The 24130-nt window shown below is 45.6% G+C and overlaps 1 protein-coding gene across 8 annotated transcripts in view; it reads left to right on the forward strand.

Moving 5' to 3' along the window:
* The window catches only part of EPS8L3 (EPS8 signaling adaptor L3), a 183522-nt gene that overhangs the window by 82762 nt on the left and 76630 nt on the right, over positions 1-24130 (forward strand). For all 8 annotated transcript variants that reach the window (XM_085613948.1, XM_085613974.1, XM_085613938.1 and 5 more), the window contains exon 9: positions 15076-15173. In XM_085613948.1, coding sequence (XP_085470074.1) covers positions 15076-15173 — 98 coding nt within the window. The remainder of the gene's footprint in view (positions 1-15075; positions 15174-24130) is intronic.

A 24130-nucleotide genomic window follows, 5' to 3' on the forward strand; every position in this document is an offset into this window, starting at 1 on the left:
ATGTCCGAGGCAATACATACATGGCAGCCTTGCTTCACCATACACCCTTCGATCAGGTGGCAGCAACCCTGTGCATAGCATCCCAACGACACGTGACTGTGGGCCCCTGCAGACTGCTGCCTCAGGCCTACACTGCGGTCCAGCCGGCGTCACACCAATACAATCCAGTCCGTACCAGGCAGGACACGGCATCGTCGCTGACTGAACACCCACGCAGCTCTGGTGCCTCTACCTCTGTCAACCACAAGTCACCCCCACATGCCATTTCAACGTCTTGTGTTAGAGTTCCAGGAGGAGCTCGCTGAACAGCGTTTGGGTCGCGCTGACCGCTGCCTAGGGCAGACACTGCGGTCGAGTAGGTCACACTTTCTGTACTTAGTCTTGATTCATTGATGGCATATTTGACAACATTGTACAGGCCTCATCGCATACTGCATCCCCTTTCAGCTTCGGTGCCACTAAGTCTGTTCCACAACATCCATGGACACTTCCTGGTTGTTCCTTGGTGGCGAATTGCTTAGATGACTTGGGTTTGTCGTCATCATCATATCTGTGATACTGACTTGGTGGCAAAAATGAGGCAGTAGCATTCCACTTCTCCATTTGCCGCTTCCGGACGGCTTCCACCCTCTGCATCATGCCCTGGAGGACACCTTCCACTGTCTCCCGCAAACCCACGCCACATTCACCTTGGACATCGATGAGGACCGGCTCAGCTCGCGGGTCCCTATCTCTGTGCACCACAAGTCACCGTCCCTTGCGGGTGTACCTGTGCCGGCCGCAGTGCATCCGGGGTCACTAACTGTGCAGCACAAGTCAGGGACCCTGTCTGCTGAGATTGGATGGCCTCTGAGACGGTGGACTTGGGTCTTCAACGCCATGTGTCTGTGGCCCTGCACTGTCCACTGCCTACGGCCTCAACTGCGGTTCACCAGGACTCACACATCAATTCGAGTCCTGACTGACCCGGACGCCGAATCACCGCAGGAGGCACACGCCACCACCGCCAGGGCCACCTCCAGACGACAACTGCCAGAGTTAAAAGTGTCTTTCTGCCAGACTATCAGAGTTGGTCACACCTGCTGTGGATGCCATCATCTGCCTGATACCCTGCTCTGCACTCCAGGTGCCACTGACACAGAGCACCACGACTCATGGACCGTTTCTGATTGAGCTGTGTGCTGTTGGAAGGTCACACAGCAATGTCACCTCAGGCAGTGTGGGAGACGTAGCACAATGATGAGGAAGATGATGCAGGTGTAACACACCCCACTGCAGCTGCATCAGGTATTTCCCGAAGGGACACAATCCTAGACATTTAATTTGCATGAGCAAGCTCAGCTCTAGTGCCCCAACATTGGTGCACTGCAACTCACGGACACTTCTGTTTGCATGTTTGGTGGCCTCTGTACTTGCTCTGGCTACCAGCATGATGCTCCGCGATTGTCTCTGTAATGCTGCTGTTTTTCGTTTTCATAGTGTTGACTGTACAAGTTGTTGCCAGCACCAGCCACTCCGTGAGGGCTGGCTTACACTCACCCCACACACATCCAGCACAGGCGTCACTGTACATGTGTCCCTGCCAATAAAGGAGCCGTACGCACGTGCCAGTTGCCTGTTCCAAAAACTATCTCTGTGTGTCCGTGTGGTCATGATGTATTTATGAGGGTCCCTGGGCCTACAACATTACATTGTGCTGTGTACAGCAGGCACAACATTTATTTGTTACTTTTGGACACGGATTGAATATTTTTCCTTGTTTTGTGGTGCACCTTTGCTTTTGTCTTAATTGTGATGTTCCTGTATTGGATTGCATTGTGGCAGTGGGTGCGTTGACACCGGTCCCTGGGTATCCCCAATAGATAGAGATATAAATAAGGGATAGTGGATCAGGTGCTGTATCCTATAGGGTTCCACTGTCTAAGCTTTTTCTTTTGAAGTATGTACGGACTGCCTGCATGACTAAAAGAATTGAATGTGTGATGAGAGTGATGGAACCTGGTTCCTCATGCACTGTGATGCAAGCGCTCCTTAGAAGGCCAAATGACACCCTGAATAGCCAATAGAATGTGGTGAGAGATATGCCTATGGAGCGGAGACAAAGGTGACTGTTTGTACCTTTTAAAGGATTGGAAACAAATGGTCGCCCGACAGCAAAACCTCCCTGTTGCCTGTCGCCCTGAGTGAGGCGCTGTTTTTTCCTTTGTATTATGGTATTTGTAGTCCTGTGGGAAAAACTAAAACTACAAGTACTAGAATGCACAGTCTAAGCAAGTGTTACTCACTCTTGACACTGGATATCTTGGACACTTTGCAAGGGTACACTGAAGCAACGCAATCTCAACATTGAAGAAACAGCAGTCATGACCCTGAACTTGTAGCAACTCCTTAATATGCGCTGGTCCGTTAAGTTACTTCCCACGTGAAAATAAGCAACAACCCCTGATATCTGGGAGGAATCTCCTGCCTACCTTCACTTTCACAAATGCATATGCTTTTGTGTGATGCTCTATCATTAGCAGCAGAGCAAAACTGAAAGGCCATTTATGGGCATTCATTCAGCTCTCTTTGGATAACCTGACAGTGCCTAATTTGAGCCGGTGCAGTTGCCAATGGGCAATCAATTTTGGGGGCCGGCGTTTATTTTTCCACATCGGACATTGACCGTGAGTAAGAGAGGAAAATACAAAGGGGAAAGGATATTGAGAAAGACAGAAAACCACACACTATGGGAGAAAGAAGGAACCTGCAAGAGAGAGATAAAAGAGCTGGGGTTGTCTGGTAGTGGATACAAGACTATACAATCAGCACGCTTATATTTACTAGCACTGGCTTCGGACTTCAGTGCTGAGCACAGCTTTTGGCACCAGCCCTCATCCATTTTCAAATTAGGCACTGGATATCCAACAAATCTTATTTCCTCACCACGGTTTGTGTGGGAAGATGAGAATGGAGTAGTTTTCATAAGACATGATCTGTCTGGCAGTCTTCTACTTGCAGGATCATGTCTGTCGGTCTCATGTAATCCTTTCTGTGGCTCCCCCCCTCCGACCTCCCAGGGCCTTTGGTCTCATATAGGAACTATATGAACTGACTTTGTGAGAAGCCATCTATTCTCCATGTGCACTTTCCAAGGGGTGGTACCATTTCTTCAGTGACCTCCTCACAACAAGGTATGAAGGGGTAGATTTAAAAAAACGTCACGCAAAGCAGCATAGCCCCTCGTGAGGCTGCGCTGCGTTGCGCAACAGGTAGGGAGCAGGAGAGTGCAATATCTTAGGATATATGGCCCTCTCCTCCCCTTTCCCTTGCACCGGCGCTGATTTCAGTGGCCGTGCACCATGCATACACCTTAGCACCATAGCGCTAGGGTGTGTGCACGAGTCTAACATAGGTTTTGTACAGGAAGGGTACCCTTCTTGTAAAAAATACCATGCCTAGACACAATGGAAAGCTTTTACCACATTGTATGCATGATGCACAGTGCAGCACGCATGCAAAGTCGGAAAAGCATGGAGGAATGGAAGCATCTCTCCTGTTAGCTCCTCTTTTGATGCCAAACCATGTCCACAAAACTTTGTAAATATGGTTTTGCGTCAAAAGGCATGGGTGGTTGTTATGTTATAAAAATGTTATAAAGCGCACGTACACCAGATTGGTTTCATGGTGCTACATAAAGAGGTGCCACGACCCAGAGGATTTACTCATAAGATTGTCTGAACGGCCAGGTTTTCAGGAGCTTCCTAAAGCTCAGGAGGTCAGTGCAGGAGCGGATTTTGAGTGGTAGAGAATTCCAATATCTAGGAGCTAGGACGGCGAACCTGGCGCCGCCCAGACGCTTCCGTTTAAAAGAGGGAGTGGACAGAAGGTGCTTGTGAGCCAAGCGCAGGTTGCACATAGGTGTATGCTTTTGGATAAGGCTGTCCGTAAATTTGGGGCTCCTTCCATTGAGGGACTTGAAGATAAGGCGGCGTACCTTGAAGGTGCAACGCTGTGAGATAGGGACCCAGTGCAGCTTCCTCACGAGGGGGGTAACATGTTGTTGTCTAGGTTACTGAAAAATCAGTGTCGCTGCCTGGTTCTGTACAAGTTGTAGTCGTTTGGCTAGGTACTGTGGGATGCCAAAGAAAAGGGAATTGGCATAATTATTGTGGGACAACACCATGGCAAGGACCACCTAGATCGGAGCTTCCTGTGTGAGAAATCTTCTTTTCTTTCTTATTTTCCTCAGTTGGAAGAAGCAGGTTGATATCACTGATCCTATTTGGGACCTCATGGTGAGATCACAATTTATTGTTACTCCGAGACTTTTGGCTGAGGTAGAAGGAGAAAGGGGTAGGTCCCAATGTATTGGCCAAAAGTGGGGGCTCCAATGGCTCTGAGTGCCACCAGTTAGAACTAGCTCAGTTTTATCTGTAATAAGTGATTACTGTTCATCCACTCACTGATGAACAGCATGGTGGTCTGAAAGTTGCGAACCGAATTGAGATAGTTGCTGATGGGTAAGATTAGTTGAAAATCATCAGCGTAATTAAAGGTGCAGACTTTCCTTTCTTTCAAGGTTCGGATTAAAGGGAGAAGATAGAGATAAAACAGGAGGGGGGAAAGTGATGAGCCCTGCAGAACTCCGCAGGAAGTCCTCATCTTGGGAGCAGTGAACTGAGTAATACGGACCGACTGAAAGCGGTTTTCCAAGAAAGAGCTGATCCAGCTGAGGGCAGACCTCTGAATCCCTGCGTTTCTGACACAGGTGACCAGTATGTCATGGTCTACCGTGTCAAAAGCTGCAGAAAGATCAAGAAGCACCAGGGCTTGCGGGAGACCCCTGTCTGTCTCCATCCGGAGAGTATCCAGTACCGACAGTATAACGGCCTCAGTAGAGTGTGCTGTGCGAAAGCCTGCTTGATGGGGATCAAAGTACTCAGATTGTTCCAGGAAAACGGACAGACATCTAGTCGTATAGGCTTCCAAAACCTTAGCCAGATATGGGAGTAAGGATACTTGGGCGATAGTTTGTCGGGATTTGGGGGTCAGCTCCTAATTTCTTCAGGGACGACGATTCCCTCCTAGAAGGTTGCAGGAATGCAGCCCTGGGACACTAACTCGTTCAAAAGGGAGAGAGCTGGTCTGGGAAGGGCAGTGGATACTTCTTTCAAAATGCTAGTGGGTCAGCAGTCCCTAGGTGAGCCTGATTTCATTTTGGGTAGCAGATCCAAGAACATCTGGTTGCTTATTATCGGAAATTGATTAAAAATGCAGGGATTTCTGGGTGCAGTGGGGCTGGAGTTGGAACGTTTCGGGATGCTATCCTTAATTTTCGTGATCTTTTCAATGAAGAAGGTATTCAAGGAATTACAGAAGTTGTGGGAGGGGGTCGGTTTTATTGTAATTTTGTCAGGTTTGGACAGCTCATTAACAATGGAGAAAATGTCTTTGGACTTATTGGTGGCGGATAAAATTTTAGAGGAAAAATAGGAAGCTTTGGTGGCCAAAATAGTTTTTTTGTAATTTTTCATTGCCTCTAAGAAGGTCTGTTTGTCCTCTGATCGATAGTTGCGTCTCCACCTCCTTTCAAATTGCCGGAGAGCTAGTTTCTGAGCTTTAACATTGATAGAGAACCATATCTGAGCTTCATGACGTCGGGCAAAATTAATTTCCTTAGGGGTGCATGTTGGTTGCTGGTAGCTGATAGCCAGGTTGTTAGGCTAAGGTTGACGGATAGTTGATTGGGCGGGACTTTATTGGCCAAAGTATTAAGGAATAGGGTTTTGTCCACTTTATTCCAGTTCCTTGTAGTTCCCCCATCAGTAGGGGGGTTTTAACCAAAGTGATGTTAACGATGATGAATTTAATTAAGTGGTGGTCGGACCATGTGCAGGGTGCAATCGACAGAGTGGACATGTTAAGATGAGCTGTCCAGACTTGGTCCAGTGTGTGCCCTTTAATGTGTGTAGCTGAGGACACTTGATGGGCGAGGTTGAGCCCCATCAGTAAGTCAGATAGTTCAGCAGATGGAGGGCCACCCGCTATGTCGTTAGCCCAGCAGTTAAAATCCCCAATCAGCAAGATTTTTGCATGGTTAGTAGTGAGGGGAGTTACCTGTACGCCCAGAGATTGTGGGAATAAGGGCATGCTGTGGGGGAGCCTATAGAGCAAGACGCAGATCAGGGGAGCTGAGTCAGATTCTAGTTATCAACTGACGGGAGGTCTAGTGGTGCTAGTGCAGTGGATTTCTGGGCATGGTGTATTATGGCGGCGACTTCTCCACCTACTTTCCCCTGGGGGCGGTTGGCATGAAGAATATAATAATCCTTGGGTAAGGCTGCCAGTATATCAGGGGGGGAGTCCTGGGAGAGCCAGGTCTCAATCAGCAAAAGGATATCAGGCTGCTCAGTTTATCTTGGGTAAGGCTGCCAGTATATCAGGGGGGAGTCCTGGGAGAGCCAGGTCTCAGTCAGCAAAAGGATGTCAGGCTGCTCAGTTTCTCTTGGGTAAGGCTGCCAGTATATGGGGGAAGAGTCCTGGGAGAGCCAGGTCTCGGTCAGCAAAAGGATGTCAGGCTGCTCAGTTTCTAGTAAAAGAAACATATCTAGTTGGTGCTTTACCATAGAGCGGGTGTTAAGATATAAAACGGATAACTTCAGTCGTTCATTTCTGTCCTGTAACTTGGAAGGGACGGTATTATGTAGTAGTTCAGGGAAAGATGTCCTAGTTGAACACAAGGAGATGATGGACGGAATGCTGAAACTTTTCAAACACTCACCCCCAGTCACAGATCTGGGTTAAATCCATCATCATTCTTCCGGAAACAAGCATCCTGGGACCGGTTTCAGTATCAGCCCTCTTCAGCCAGGCCAGCTTGAATCCAGTCCAGATTGATTTGCATATGGCTGTGTTTGAACTGGGGTGGCAAAGTGAGCTAAAGAATGATGATGGATTCAACCCAGATCTGTGACTGGGGGTGAGTGTTTGAAAAGTTTCAGCACTCCGTCCATCATCTCCTTGTGTTTGCTTTGTTCGCCCTAAATTGGCAGGTTATGCCCAGACGTGGGTCCCTTGCTCACTTTGCCACTGGATTCAAACTAGCCTGGCTGAAGAGGGCTGTTAGCCCGAAACAGGTCCCAGGATGCTTGTTTCCGGTCCAGGGAAGACATGGCTTGGCAGTTCGGGCTGGACTGTTCCCATGAGGCACAGGGTCAAGACTGATTTGCATATAGCTGTGTCTGAACTGGGGTGGCAAAGTGATCTAAAGAATGAGGATGGATTCAACAAACATCTGTGACTTGGGTTGTTGTGTGAAGATTTAGATTCCGTATATAGGTTTCCCGATTTATGCCCTTATATAGGTACAATTCACATTTCCCATATATGGACATAGAAATCCGGCCCTTATTTAGACATTGTCCGTACAAACCAAATACAGGCATGGCCACCTACATCCATCTATCCACGTCACAACGAATTCTTGGAAAACCAGACCCTTAAGCTTTTAGGAATTTCCCTCAGCTTGAATATTGATTTCTCCAAGAACTTATTAAGCATGCATGAACATCTATTCCTTAGGGGTTCATTCATGACATTCCTCTGCCCGACTTTTGCATCAATACTGGCATTCCTAGACACCTCCAAGGTATAAATATACCAGCACTTGCCCTGGCAAATTGCGGTTCCCGGAGGATTCGATCCAATCCAGACTGCGCGGTTCGCCACGGCAAGTTTGGAAGGAGATCGAGTTCCAGCCTGATGCACTGACCTGACGCTGCCATCCTTCTCGCAGAGAATCCAGCTCCAGTGCTCTCTGACTTCCCTTGCGTGGGGTTAGACTACCGAGTCCAGAAAAGAGATTCCAACCTCTCTCATTCTAAGGTATGGCACTCACTAGAACTTAGAGAAACGTTTGGCAAATCTTGGCTAAACTAAAATATAGCTAGCTATACTTTAGAAATAGCACCTACTTCAAACCTCGTACTGCACTTAGGTTAGGTACACGGGGGTAGAACAATTTAGAAGCATCAGATGAGTATCACATTTTAGCTTATGTTATTATGTATGTATTTTGATTAATATATGTCATAGCTACAAACATGCTATTGCAGTATTATTTTATCTTACTGCTAACCTCGTACATATTGTACTTCTCAGTCTGTCTTACGATTGGAGCAATTCATATCTCTTGCATGAGAAATAAGACTGTTCAATAAACCCTTTTATTGAAACGCCCGTCTCTCTATTTCTGTGCAACTTTGTAGAAACTAAGCATGCACGATTGACTGAGTGAAACTGTTATCTATTGTTTCCACGATTCTGAGACTGTTCCGATTCTAAAGGTAAACATAGTTGTCATGTTTATGCAGTTGTCAGTGACTAATCCCTTCTTGTATATTCGAGAAGTTTCTAGCGACCTCTGAGGTAGCTGGCACACACAAGTAATTAAGTTTGATATACTCGATAGAGACATACTGACCGTAGTCCCATGTCAAATCTATAGTGTATGTTATTCCAATGTGCAGAGCCTATCAGAGATATAGGAACTACACTACAGGGGTGAGCGTTTGAAAGGTTTCAGCACTCCGTCCATCATCTCCTTGTGTTTGCAAAGATGTCCTAGTTGCCATAATCCCGTACTTGGCCAAGCTAGTAAAGATGGAGAGATTAGGTGTGAGCTTGACAGAATGAAGCTGTTTAAGATCAGCTTGATGAATAGGCAGTATTTTGAGCATTATAACTGGCCCCGGACGTCCGCGGATGCCCATGTTCCACCCATGTAACGCCCCCTTGGTGCTAAGTAACACAAAGTAGTGCTGACTTCCATTTTCTCACAGGTTTGCTCAGCTCCCACTACTTGCTGCACCAACCCGTAGTTTTGTTACAGTAGCCCGAAAAGCCACTGTGATGGGCTCTGTTTCAGAGATGAGGCTTGCATTGAAAGTATTAACTGATTTTAACGTTGTTCATTCACCATGTGCACTCACAATCCTGTAGGTCCCACTGTGAGGTGGTTTTAAATTGATGTCTTCTATGTGCAGGGTCTTGTTGCTTCATCATTTCTTTTCTGCTGAGTTTCTTCATCTTTTCCACCATTAGGTCAGCATTGGGAAGCCAGTCCAAAATGGCAGCCGCCCTAGGTGTATGAGCAGGGCTCGCGCCATGCGTTAGGGTAGTCATGAACTTTGTTCAGCCACTTCTTTCTCCAGGCCCAGCACGGGGCTGCACCAAGAGGCTGCTAAGAAATAGTAAGGTGGCTGAGGATCCGACCTCATTCACTGAGGCAATGGGTTCATCCATCACCGGATCTGCATGATGGATCATTTCTGTCACCCATAGCAACAGTGCTACACCTCTTCTAACAAATATCATATTTACTGGGACGGCCCCGTTTTTCATCCTCAAATATCACACTCGTAGTGCAAGCCCTCCATATCCACCCCATACCGCCCATCCGCCACCCCAGTAATGTCCCTCTTCCCCAAAAACACATTTAGTGACTTGGCTCCCTAACGGGCGTACCCCTCCCTCCCTTTACCAAACTAATGTCACACTTCTATTCACTTCTGTGGTCCTCAAGAACAAACACATACCAATTCCTCCATACTGCACTACCCTCTTCACCCCAAAAAATATTACTTTAATTGACTGTGCTAATCATTTAAACTACACAAATCCTACACAGCTGTTGAAGTGCTCATGGGAGATGAAACAATATTTGTAGGCTGTGCTTCTGTTAACCACTATTAGGAAAGTTTTAAGCTAAGAGTAAAAAGGAAAGCCTAAAATATGAAGTAGGGAATTTACTTGATCAAGCATGATGCAATGCCATTTTGCTGCACTGATGATTCGCAGACACAATGATGATGTAAAACGACAGAGTTAAAATGGGGTTCCGGTAATCCTCGATAACATTTGCCCTGGTGTTTCTAGCCGTAAATAACAATGGACGCTCTTCCTCCTCGTTTCTGTTCTACCGACCTCCTGGTAGTGGCATCTGAACTTGCAGTTTACGTCATACGTCAGGCTTTGTACTGTTTTGAAATATACGTACACAGGGGCATATCATCAAAGAGGCGATATAAAATTATCGCCGCTTGTGCATCCATTTTCGGACGAAAAGCTGCGATAATTTTATCGCCTTATCAGCAAGGTCACGCTATTGTGTGAATCCTTGCATTAACTCCCTTTCCCGTAACGCCTACCTTTGCATCTCTAATGAGATGCAAAGTGGGCATTCCGTCCCAAAATAACTGGAGAAATGACGCTAACCGACATTTCTCCAATTATCAATGGGCACGCTAACAGGCATAGCAATAAGAAAAGTAGCGCTAACCTTGGTTATCGCTAAGTTCCTTACGCCTGCTTTTAGTTTGACTTAGCGATGATATCCAATGGAAGGTGGATATCATGGCTAAGTGTGCCGTGCCCTATCAACAACCTATCGCCAAACTTTATGAGATTTCCAGCGATAATCTCACATATGTCAGTTAGCGCTTGGAATTTTATCGCTTTTGAGATAAGCGTTGCTACTAGCACGCTATCTCAGCGATAAAATTCCACGTTACCCGGCGATAATTATCCTAGCGCTAGGTGCGCTTAGCGATAATTATCGCCGGTCCATGATGATATGCCCCACTGTGCAGGGTAGATGCTCGGTTGCGTGCTTGGAGGTTTATTGGCCTGGTGGCTTATGAAAATATTAACCATCAATTATGGGACAGAGACAAACCTTCAAAAGCAGTGGGAAAATGTTTTGCAATGAAAAAGCCACATTTTCATTTCTAAAACGTTATTTTATCTGTAGATATAGATACCTCTTTAAATGTTTCGGAGCGGTCATTGCTTGTCATCTTTACTTCTATGAAGTGGAAGTAACATGAGGCACTTTAGCTGGACTGTTAGAAACAGAGCTGCTTATCTATAAAAAGGTGCAGGGAAACCCACCTGCCCCAGACCTTTGCACGTTTTGGTCCTTTGTGTTTCAGGCAGGTGAGGTTAAGATTAGCACGTGGAAGGTCCACCCACTCACCGATATGTTGATCCTCATGAACACACACAGGCTCTAATCATGAATTTTTGGTCGGGGATGAGTCAGGCATACAGCTGGCCTTATGAAGCATCTCAACTAACTCCACACAAACCTATATTTCACAGACCATGTACAGGATTCCTTTTAAATCAGTTATATAGAACCTCTTAAAAGAGGGCTTTTGAAGTTCTAGTTTTGTCAGCATTGGATTCGACAATCAAGCCATTTACTTTTTGGGATATAAGAATAAACAGCCGTGGTGCAGCAACTAGGATTCAATACTTCGCAACCAATGAGGCCGTTGAGGGATCCAAGCACCGCGGCGCAGGTATGGAAGTTAGCTCTCTGATCACACGAATGATGCTGCTGCTGCTCTCCTGGGTGGTGTTAGTAAATTCGGATTCTGTCTTTAGAGAAACCATCTCAAGGTAGGCATTTGCTGTGGTTCCTGTGTGATTAATACACACACTGCACGCTCTCTGAGGAGAGCAGCTATGGAATGTAAGGAAGCTTGATGTCTTCCATTCTTTGTGAGTAAGTGGTCGATAGAGGTGTCCAAGCACCGCGGCCCAGGTATGGCGATCGCTGTATTACATGGAACCCACTGTATTCAAGGATAAGTACAGAGAAGCGGACACAGAATGATGAACAATGATGATATTTCAACTCAGTAAAAACATTCAAATGTAGAGGATTCCTTTTCCAAAGGACAGCCCTTGCTACAGTAACATTTCCACTGTCCTGGCTTGAGGACTGGCTGACAAGGATCAGCAAACCCCAGCACCACCGGCGTAGCTAAAATGCCAGGGGGCCTAGTGCAAGCAAGGAAAATGGCTCCTTTGAATGTGGTTGGGCTAGTAAAATGCAGCATTGTCAGGGTTCAATGGGCCCCTCAGGGCTCTTCCTGGTGCCACTGCACCTGCTGCACCAATGGTAGCTACGCACCAGCACTGCACCACAACAGGCCCAAATTCCAGAGCAGTAAGTCATAACAAGCTGAGGAACACACTTGGTTATTTCCCCAGTGATTCAAAGCTCAGGCCATCCAGTACCACCTGATGCTGCCTGTTGTTGACTGCGGTAGGTACATCAGCAGCAAACTTCCTCCTCCATTTAGCAGATCCTGACCTTCTTTTAGAGAGGTGTGGGCCATGCTTTCTCTTGTCCCAGAAATCCTCGTGTGCAGTGCTTAATTTGAGCTGGTGCTTGCTTGTAGGGGCCGCCAGCACTTATTTCTCGGGACCGGTGCTTATCCCTCCTCTTCAAACATTTCCAGAGCGCAAGAGACAGAAAAATACAGAAAACGGAATGACGAAGGAAGATAAAGACAAAGAATTCTGTCAACAATGAGGAAAGCAGAAACCTATATCAGTGAGATAACGGGGCAGGGAGTGCCTAGCAACTACTTAAAGAGGCCTGAGAAGTATTTAGGACTACGCAGCCTTGGTATTCGGCACGCTAACATAAATATTTGGTATGTCAATCATGCAATAAATATCATATACAAATATGATAAATTGTCTTCAAATGAAAAAAAGAGTAATTCTTTGACATGCAGAAGCGTTTCACCTTCTATCCGTTTTCACTACTGCATTGAGAGGCATGTAATAAAAGTGATAGTTTGTGAACAAGCGCTTAGAAACATTCATACTCCCTCCATGATGACAATAGCACTAACTTACCATGAAGCAAATCAGTTGTCACGCTTAGCATGTATTTGGCCTAGATTCTTCTTATACATAGAACAATATCATAGAGTATTAAATCATGCACACGCTGTATTACAGCGCACATTATGACCTTGCATGGATATGATGGACTTAGGTACTTCCTGCTGAGTAGTCCACTTCTATACTGCTTCAATTAGTGCCTAAAACCAAAACAGCCATGGCTAAAAGTTTTCTCCTAGTCACTACAGCAAAACATAATACCTCTGTGCCTGCTTACACAATGCAGCCTATGACGGCCTATATTTTTAGGTCTCGCCTAGGCAGCGCTTGCGCTGGCCCTTCAAGACATGTTGTATTCAGGTATGGAATTGAAGCTCCGCCCACTGTCCGCCCATATTTTTTATTGGCTTGCGTCATTGTCCTTTGTAAAGGTTGGCTTCTGATTTGTTAATAGGCTTATTAGTCCCTCCTTAGTACCAGCTTGTCTTCTGTTGTTACCTCCCATGAGGACTGGCCCTTTCACATGTGCCCTAACTCGGGAGCTTTCATTAGCAGTTCGGAGAACTATTTACTTAATTAATAACCAGTGAGGTGTGGCTCACTGGTTAGAGGCGGCAGACCCGTAAGCAGAGGACGGCCCGGGACCAGGGTTTGATTCCCGACGCGGCAGGGTCGTGGACCAGGGTCAGAGGGCTCGATAATTCTCGCCTCGGTGCCTACTCCAGTCAGGGACCACACTCGGCAACTCTGGGCATTAGCTTGCCTCATCTTCACAACGGCCCCCCCAGACCGCCGGGGATGCTTGGTCGCACCTTAGAGATACCCATTAGGGACCATCTCTCAGGGTGAGCCAGGACGGGTTCCCCAGCGGTCGAAGCGCGGAGATCCTCCTCCGGGAGTCGATTCTAGCGCTATATAAACCCACAATTAAATTAAAATTAAATTAAATGTACACAGGACCCATGGGACTTCCACAATGGCGGCCGCTTCCTGCCTAACAGACTTGGCATTTGCTTGTTTACCTTGAATTGCTCTTCACCATTTGTTTCAGAATCGCCAGTTTCAATTTATTTGTTAGGAGTTTAATTTTATTTATTCGGATTGGCATGTTTTTTGTAGAGCCAATGCTGAGACTCAAACCCGGTTCCCCAGGTACAGGGTCGGCAGCTCTGTAAGCTATGCCTCATTGGTAGCTTCAAAAACACACCTGGCCGCTTTTTTGTATTAGCAGCGTGCCATGTGCCCTTTCAAAGTGGCTGACACCCCAAATAGCACTCCCATGACACCGGCAATGGTGACTACTTCTTTGAATTAGCAGCTCGCCATGCGCACTTTCTCTTTGAAAAAGGGTGCCGCCCCATGCAGCACTCTGCAACATGGCTAGCTAAAAACATTAGCGTTTATTAAGCCAATAACTCCAACTCCAGCAAATGCGAGACCGATTGCATTTCCAATGCAATTGGTCTTGCATTTGTTTAAGTTAGGGCTGTTGGCGTTGAAAATGACAATTTGTTTTGCTTTCGCTTTTATTTACCAATGGCAGTAGAGCTATGCAAATAAAATGACTCCACTGTAAATAAAAAACAAATGTAAAAAACATTGTCATTTTCAAAGCCAACAGCTCTAACTTTACCAAATGCGAGACCTATTGCATTGCAAAGGCTTGTTTACATAGTACTGTAATAAGTCTATTTTGATGTAACTCATTTTTAATGCAATCAGTTTTAAAGGGCCCTCACTCCATCATCATCGAAGCAGTTTATCCGGTGAGGATTTATACAAATGGTACGGAAGCAGTGCGTGTTTGTGGTTGTGCATGGTGTAAGCTGAACGACACAGTACTTGTGTCTATGTGTGCTGTAAGGTGTGCATTGAATGGGCTGCAGTTGCGTGTGGCTGTGCAAGGAGTGAGCTGTACTTCTTTGTTGTTTGCTGTGTGTAGAGAGACGTTTAATTCTGTAGGATGTGCAACGAAGAAGCTGCATATTTTAATGTTGTAAGTTATGAGTGGAATTACCTAAAGGGTGTCTTTATGTGTCTTTAATGGTGGTGGCTGCTTATGAGGTCATCTGTACCTATATCTAGATGCATATGGTGTGATCTGTTTCTAGAGGTAAATGTAGTTGTGTCATTTGTGCATTGAGGGAGCCACAATCTTGCTACACATAGTGTGGTAGATAGTTGTGTACTATGAAAAGTCTGTAGGGACCTGTAGCTGTGTGAGGGGTGTGCTTTGCATGGAGCAAGGTGCCTTTATGTGCAGTGTGAACTGGCATGTATGTTTGTGTGAAATGAGGTGTACATGGGGGTAATCTGTGGATGCATGTGGTTTGAGTGTAATCATTCGTTCCTCTTTGTAATAATATTACGGCTTTGTTTGCATCACAGAACTTGCTTCAGCACAGCGAACAAGTTGGCAGGAATCCAGCCCCATGGACTCTAGAAATGGAACGCAGCCGCAAGAGATGGATTTAGAGAGAGAAACCGTAAGTGCGTTCATGCTACCTTATGTTACATTTCTTTTATTTAGCATAATATCCACTTTTTTTCATGGACCCATACCTCTCTTTCGTTTTTTACAACCCCAAATTAGAGTGTTCCTTTACTCCATGGCCTTCAGTTGCAGCCAAGTGTGAGTGTGTGTGCCCGTAGAAAATTGTTCTTTGTGATCCTGCGGATTTGTGGACATTTCACTGTGGGGCAAGCACGGACACTCTTGTTGCCGGTGTTTGCCCTGTAGTAACTCTCTCTCTTGTTCTCTCTTTGCTTGCTGCCCTCCTGGCGGCTATTTTCAATTTGTGGGTATCACTTTAGAGTGTGGGGTTTATTGCCAAGCAAGGGAAGTGTGCAGAGAAGAGGGTGTTGTGTCACTGGCTTTGCTGTTAGAGTGAGATGAATAACAGTGAATAATTGATGTTTGTTTGCATTGAGGGGTTCTGAGGACATCAAAGAGCAAACAGAGTGAAGCTCAAGTTGTCTATGATGTAAGTCAGTACCCAAAGGTGAAAAACACTATTTACTTCTTACCCATCTATAAATCTATGTTATGCATGGCCCCTAAAATCATCTGTTCCTGCTTTCATGTGTTACGCATGAGAAGATGACTACTAATATGGCCTCTCCTCCAAGTCCAAAATGTAAAGAAACTGGCCTCTTGCCACCCACCTCATCACTCTCTGTGCCTTCCTTCCCCCTCCAATCCCATAGGTGTGTACTCTGCCCTCCATTGGAGCAGAGAGCCAAGGGTGCCATAATAGGCTCTCAGAAAGAGCCTTGTAATAGCAGCCTGGAATTCCTTTATGACTTAGCAGCTGTCGCCTCTGTTCACGGCACTGGCTTCCAATGGAAGCTATATGCAATATGTCAATTTCATGGTTTTTGTACTGCTCAATGCTCAGTGCTCAGTTGCTCAATGTTTTTGTATCGCTCAATGTATTGCTCAATGTACCTCAAACCAAACGTGTTGCCTGATCATCCTCAGAGTCATTTTTAGGTCTCGCCTGACCCAGCGCATGCGCTGGTCTGGCGAGACTTATTGAGAGGGCTCCAAAAAGTGCTACCAGGCCAGCCTGGAGCTACAGTGTATGTGCGCGGGCGCGATTACTTTCACTTTCGCCGCTTTGATGTTTGATCGTGATCGCGTTCGCGATCACTTTCACTTTTGCATAGCCAATAGGTCTCGCTTTTGGGACCTTATAAGTATTTAGTTATGCAACTGTTGCATGGCTTAACACTTATAAGGTCCCAAAGGCGAGACCTATTGGCTATGCCAATGCTTGTTGTGATCGCTGTTTCTCTTGTGTTATTACTGGCATCGGGGGATGATGTTACATTGTGTGTTTTTGACCTGTGGAACTTCACTCCGTTCAGCTTTCAGGCTGTTTGCAATAATAGTGTTGGTGGGTTCTACACCATCGTCCGAAATGACTACAAGAACAGGCATGCCCTTTCTGGTCTCAGACAGACTAAAATCAGTACATTTACCTGTAGAAACGACAGATGAAGAATGGTTGGCCAAAGCAGTAGTTATGGAGGTGCCTCTTACAAACCCCCTCCTGTTCCAGAAAGCTTTGACTTGCGATAGAACTATGAAACCGCTCTTCAAGGAAAAGGCCCTTGTTAAAGTGTTAGGGGCAGGCCTCGGCACTCTCTGATCCCAATGTGACTTATTCTTGGCACTTAGCACTGTATTCCTACTCCGAGGATCAGGTGTGATGGCTCCATAGTGTAAGAGCGCGCTTTTTGTTCAGACTGCACCTATTGGGCACCAGGTATTTCGCCCAGAGGCTGGATGGGTGGAGGGTTTGAGGCTGAGGTCAGGTATGATTGGCGGGGGTAGGTCGGCCACAGCTGTGAGTACAGCTTGCCGCCACTCTCTCCCCAGTGCCTTGGTGTATATGAGTCATAAGGAAAGCGGGATGGCCATGTGGTGTTAAATGTCCTTTTCACAGCAGCCCGCATGCGGCAGCCTACCTTGGAGGCCCACTCACCTAGGCCTTCAGCCACCCATGAAGGAGGGAGCAGGGTATTCGGACTATCACCAGGCTGGCTACAAAGTCATTTCTGTAGTGGCCTTCAGGTGTTGGCTGGGGTGGGGGCCTGCCAGAGCTGCAGAACCCAGTGCACCAGAAAGTGATCAGTGCATCCTCCTGGCCTCTGACCTCTGGCCTGGTAAGGGGTGTCAGTGGTTCATTTGAGCTGATGATTGCAGGTGTGGCCTACCAGCACTCATTTTTTGTGGACCTGCACTCATTTTGGGGGACTGGCACTTCTTTTTCTTTAACAAACTTTGATCCAGAGCAAGGGAGAGAAAACACAAAAAGGAGAAAGAATGAGGAAGAGAGTGCCAGAAAACAGTGACAAGCGTTACAACAAGCAAATGATGGACGGAATGCTGACAATGCAGACATTCTCCCCCAGTCAAGAGATCTGGGTTAAATCCATCGTTCTTTTGCCCACTACGCCACCCCAGTTCAGACATGGCCATATGCACATCAGTCTTGACCCTGTGCCTCATGGGAACAGTCCAGCCCGAACTGCCAAGCCATGTCTTCCCTGGACCGGAATCAAGCATCCTAGGACCGGTTTCTGGCTATCAGCCGTCATCAGCCAGGATAGCTTGACTCCAGTGGCGTAGTGAGCACGGGTCCCACGTCTGGGAATACCCATCCCACTTAGGGCGAAAAGCGTTACAACAAACAAATGATGGACGGAATGCTGACAATGCAGACATTCTCCCCCAGTCAAAAAAAAGAAAACAGTGACAAACAGAGAATTCATGGGGGGAAATAGGACCTGCAAGCGTGAAAAAAGGGACACGGAGTGTATGGTGGTGGGTTAAAATGCATGAGGTATGGGCCACCTCGTGGTCGCAACAAATTCCGTGGCAAACGCCATCCACCCGGGCATGATTCAATGTGACTCTCAGTAGATGAGGGTTCCAGCGGCTGCTGCGGTAAACGTGGAATTGGGTCGACTCCGGTGAAGGTCGCGGTGATCTGTATTGTCATTTTATTTCAATAAAATGTACCGCAGAACAGCTCTGCCATTACCACTGCAGCCTCCCTCCCACAACTAACCCCCGCTCGTGACGGCGCTCTTACTGATGTCATCAATCAGGAATGCCACGCGGGTAATACTATTGTTACATTGTAGCTCTGCAGCTAGAGCTGCCGAGCAGCTCAGCCAGTTCCCAAGCCTGCCGGGAGCAGCGCGCATTGCGCACTGCTCAATTCAGCTTTAGTTTCAGTCTGCATTGATTATTGGTGCATGAGTAGAAGAGCTACAGCTTGACAGCCGAGGAGGCGCTATGAACTGTATGCGTGACTTTATATTTCAATGCGGTGATGAGGACCACCACACTGAAATGCTTTAGTCTAACTCCTGATGCGTGGTACTTGGCAGGGCTGAATTTGGGTCGCCGGACCTTATTCTTGTTGCCAGTTTAGCACTGGGGTGCCTGCTTCTGCTGAAGGGGCTGGCCAGCCAATGGGCAGTCAACCCAGCCTGTGCAGCACGACTTCTTATGGATCCAGCTACAAGTAGGAGATATAGTCTCGTGACTAAATAAGCTTCCAGAGGCCTGAGTTTGAACCCACATTTCCCAGCTGGACAACATTTTATTGATTATTTCTGGAACTTTACGTAGCGCGTTAGAGTGAGGCACAATTTGAGTCTGAAGAGAATACTTGTTTGAGAGCTGAGCTTCAGTTAAACGGCGAATAAGTCAAGTCAGAATAATTGTGTGGTTAGTTTCCTCTTGCACACATAGGTTGATGTTTGTGTAGCTTCTTTTGGAAAACAATGTAGCGAGGGACTCCTATGGCTCCTGCACACTGATATTCATAGATTTTAGACTGAATGAGGGTCCCCTGTAAAGTGGATCCCCCCCCAGTGCCTGCCTCCTGTTACAATGGCGGGGCTGGTGTGCTTCCTGTCTGAGCAGCACAAGGGCACAAATGTTGCCGTGGCCCCTTGTTATTTACCGTTCAAACAAATGGCGACACGTGGTACTAAGCGCTACTTAACAATATTATTAGTGAAATAACCGAACCAAACACGCATACAGGTTCCAAAATAAGGACTGCGCCTGGAGAAGAGTGACAGTCATAAGACAGGGCCGATCACTTCAGACACTACTAATATTAATAATAACTTCAAATACTGAAAGTTTTTTTGTTTTTTTTAAAGTCCCCAGACTCACATGACCTCACTTTTAATAGTTTGATTAGTTTGTCCCTTGGGCTCTGGTGAAAACACTCAGCTTCTTTAATTGAAGTACACAACACCCCTGCAATTTGTCTCCATGTACCTTTGGACAACGGCTGTGCTTTTAGCCCCTTTTTGCAGTTTTATATATCACAAGCTCAACCAACTGTATACAAGCGCTTTATATGAGCACTAGTTTTATAACCCATGGACACATTAATTTTTGGTAGACACAGGAGAGCTTGAATGATTTGCTCGGAATCACAGGATGTTGAGTCGACGCCAAGACTCGAACCTACCTTACATTGCTGCTGTTGAAGTAGTACTGGCTCATACTGGTGCAAGTATGCTCTTACTTTAGTTAAGAATCACACGTCTGTGATTGATAAAAAGTGTTTTATTGCTCAGTGCTAATGTGAGCACCGGTACACCCCGGCTTAAATTAAGCCCCCAGCAGGGGCATGTAAAGCGCGACCTAACAATAGTATTAGTGAAATAACCAACACAAACACGCATACAGGTTCCAAAATAAAGACTGCTCCTTGAGAAGAGTGACAGTTATGAAACTGGTGATGGCAAGCCCACTCGCATGACTTCACGCTTAATGGTAAGGTTAATCTGTCCCTTGGGCTCTGGTGAAAACACTCAGCTTTTTTAAATAGAAGTAGACAACACCCCTGCAATACGTCTCCACGTACCTTTGGACGACGGCTGTGATTTTGCCCCCTTTTTGCAGTTTTATATAGCGCAAGCTCAACCCGACTGTATTGCAGCTCTTTATATATGTACCAGTTACATTACACAAGGACACATTCATTTTGGGTGGACATGGGAGAGATTGAGTGATTTGCTCAAAATCACAGGATGTTCAGGCAACACCAAAATCGAACCTACGTTACATTGCTGCTGTTAAAGCGGAACTGGCTCATACTGGTGGAAGCATCTTTTTACTTTACTGTAGTTAAGAATCACACGTCTGTGATTGATAAAAAAGTGTTCTAATGCTCAGTGCTAATGTGCGCACCGGTAGATCCCGGATTAAATTAAGCCCCCAGCAGAGGCATGTAAAGCACTACATAACAATATTATTAGTGAAATAACCGACACAAACACGAATACAGGTTCCAAAATAAATACTGCACCTTGAGAAGAGTGATAGTAATGAGACTGGTAGCGACTTCACGTTTAATGGTAAAGTTAATCTGTCCCTTGGGCTCTGATCAATACACTCAGCTTTTTTTAATAGAAGTAGTCAACACCCCCACGATACGTCTCCACGTACCTTTGGATAACGGCTGTGTTTTTGACCCCTTTTTGCGGTTTTATATAGCGCGAGCTCGACCCGACAGCAGGGGCCTGTGAAGTGCTACATTCGCATTGTAAATTACAACGACCTGGGCGGCAGATTTAGGGGCGTTGTTGAAAAAACTGCCACTATAATAAAAGTGTGCCCTGATTAAAAAATAAAATATTCTACATTATATGTTTGTGACGTGTATATTATTTGCTTTAGTGCACCCAAAGCTTTTACACTTATGCGAGGTGAGCTGGTAGACGCGCGCTTCGAGGCTGTGGGGGAGGTTTGCTGAAGCAAGGGGAGGCACCCAAGAGGCCATTAGCAGTATGTAAGCAACAACAAATCACCGGCCAGCGTGCGTGTCTGACCACCGATGTGGTAGCAAACTGTAACTTCGCTACTGGAACAACAACGAGCGCACCTCCAGCCAGCGTGCCTGTCTGGACGCCGATGTGGGAAGCAGCGCCGCCGCTGAGCATTGTGCATCTGAAACAAAATAGTGCTTACCGCCTACATATTGAAGACAGTGTTACGCCGCAAACAAACAATCCAGTCCGGATGGGCCGTCTAAAAAGGAGACAGGGCGGTAACAAAGAAGCCTTGTTTTCAATCGGAGGCCACCGTTTAGCATAAATTGTGATGCCAGCCAAAGAGAAAGATGGGTGGGCTTCAACCCCACATCTGAAATTTCCTCGATTACAAAAAGCCTCGCAGAGCGAGCAACGCATGCTCGCTGCAACGCAGGTCTGCGAGACCTAAAAATTGACTAGAGTGAGCAGATCGGTACTCACAGAGATGATTGTCAGCAAATGGAGACACGACGACTATAAAAGTCAGCATCCAATCATCCTTCAGGGAAGATCAGGATGCACGCGGGGAGCTTGCTGACTGTCAAGATGGCCCTTAAAGCCACATGGATAATGAAAGAGAAGACATACTCAAAGAAGGAGGAAGGGGTAGAAGGGAAGAGGTAGGTGGGGGTGATTGGTGCCCGTGGAAGCAAAGTTTCATAAAACTACGGGGCATGAAACACATCTGCAACAATTAAAACTGAAAAATAGTACAACCGACGAAACAGTACATCAGAGAAATTAGTATATATAAGTCAAAAATACACACGGGCAATTACAAAAGTGAGAACCAGCCTAAAAAAAGAGTACAGAAAGAGTCTTGATGGCAGAGCAGCAAAGGACTGTGCAACAAACCAAAGACTGGAATAACAGCTCACACACAACAAAACAAAATGTTATTTAAAAATTTTTGAAAAAAAGGGAAGTATAATACCCACTGCCTGGCAACATACAACAATATAGACACATAAATGAAAAAGCTTGTCCGATATACAATCAAGCACAGAAAAAAAAACATTTGCAGGAGAGATATATGCAGCGAAAGAAACAGGGGGATAAAAGAGACAATAATTCATGTATAAATTACAGGATTTAATTCTTCCATAGAATTCAGGCTAAAAGAAATCAAGACATTTTACTTGGAGGTGATAAATATTTGCTTAAACCAAATTTCCACATATTATTAGTGCTTTATATAGTTTTATCTGTAAAACTGCATGTGAGTACGAATTTTGTGGACATTTCAAGGAAAAATGAGCTGTCTATAGATGACAGTGCCCTTTTACACCATGCTTTAGTAATATATTTGCAACTGTGTGCTCCAAAATGCACCACCAACACTTTCCTGCTAAATTGGGCGTGGATCATTGGCTATAAATACTTGATGTAACATTGATGGCAGCACCCCAATGGGAAAAGTGTCCCAGCTCCACTGTATGGAGACTGGTGTTAGTTTCTCCACGCTGGCGCCCAATGAGGGTTTTCTTGACAATTGCTGTTGACATGGCGAGAACACACGTTTGATATGACCGAGTTTGCAGAGGGAAGACCTTTTTTGAGATAACAGAAACCAGCTTGCAACACATACTCACACAAACTCTTATACACACATGCCTTACCTTTCAATAGAGTCTCTCCCCAGTGGCTGATATTCTGCAAAATCTAAAACTGATGGGCCCGTAACTGGGTCAGTGAAAAATGAGAACAGAGACGAGCTGAAACTACCTGCTGCAGGTCAGTGCATGGGCCCTGAGACCACGAAAAGGAGAGAGAAACATGCAATTAGACAGGATTGCTTATTTGAATAGAGATGTTCTACTGCCCTTATATAAGATGGCAACTATAGATATATATTTGTATGTGTGTATCCGGGTTTGTATATTAACATTAACAGTCACCACTGTGTCTTTACAGTTAGGCCTGAGATTCCATAGGAAGAGCATTGTTTGTTTCTTTAATAACTTTGGCCCTTAAAAAAAAAAGTTCATCCTCCTGTGCTCCTTCATAGACAGTTTCGCTCCAATCCGTCAAGCCGGCCCCAAGAAAAAGAAAAGTTCCCCAAATTCCGATTTTCCATGTTAATTCCTATAGGAAACTTTGTTCTCCAGTACAAAAAAAACAACTGAATGGAATTAAACCATTTACTAAGAGCGCGTGTCTTTTATCGATCTGGTGTAAATCAATTCAGCTATTTTCTAGATATTAGTATTTAAAGAGGGACTCATGCAAGGGAGGGTCCCAAAGAGACCCTACCTTAAGCCAATTAAAAAATATATTATTTCTGGTCACCGGCACCACAGTACCCATTGCAGCACCCTTTGTGGTACCTTTGCACCGATATTACAAGTGTTTTTTTTTTACATAAGCGAAGATCTTATTACCATACCAAACTATAACATAACTTTGACCTTTGTTTTTTCAGTGTATTTATATGTATATATATTATTTATGGATAATTTCATTCTTTTTTTTTATAAACACATTTTATTCAGTTTTGTATGTGGTACAATAGCGGCCAGAGGCCTACATATCGATAAAGTTCAATATAGATGCCGCCATGTAGAGTTTAAAACATGTGGAAAAAAGAATAGTGATAATGAAAACCCCCAAAAATAAGCTGAACAGTAAACATGCTAAACTTTGCACAGATCAGGCAATCTCCCCATCCCCGCATCCCTCAATCATTAACGCATCATAACAGCCTGGATGATCATGTCTTATCTTACATGACCTACATTAGTAAATTACTTTCCTGCTGTATGAGGGATTCCGGTGACTCTATGACAGGTAAGTCAATACCTCTATAGTCTGCCCATCGCTGCCATAACTTCCGGTGTTTTTGTGGGCAACCCCATGTCTGAAACACCACGAGTTCCACCCCCATGCATCAGTCTAAAGCTTTTTTCCATTTTCCCATGGGTGGCGCAATGGTTTTCTTCCAATGCTGGGAAATGTCTCGTTTAGCTAGTGTGAGCCCTAGGAATAATAGGTGTTGTTTGTACCTACTGCCCCCTATTCCATCTGTACTATCGAACAGAATTAATCTGGGGTCGGAAGGGATATCCCACGAAAGTATCTTGCCAAGGCA

Source organism: Triturus cristatus, chromosome 1_1, assembly GCF_964204655.1.
Source record: "Triturus cristatus chromosome 1_1, aTriCri1.1, whole genome shotgun sequence".
Lineage (NCBI taxonomy): Eukaryota > Metazoa > Chordata > Amphibia > Caudata > Salamandridae > Triturus > Triturus cristatus.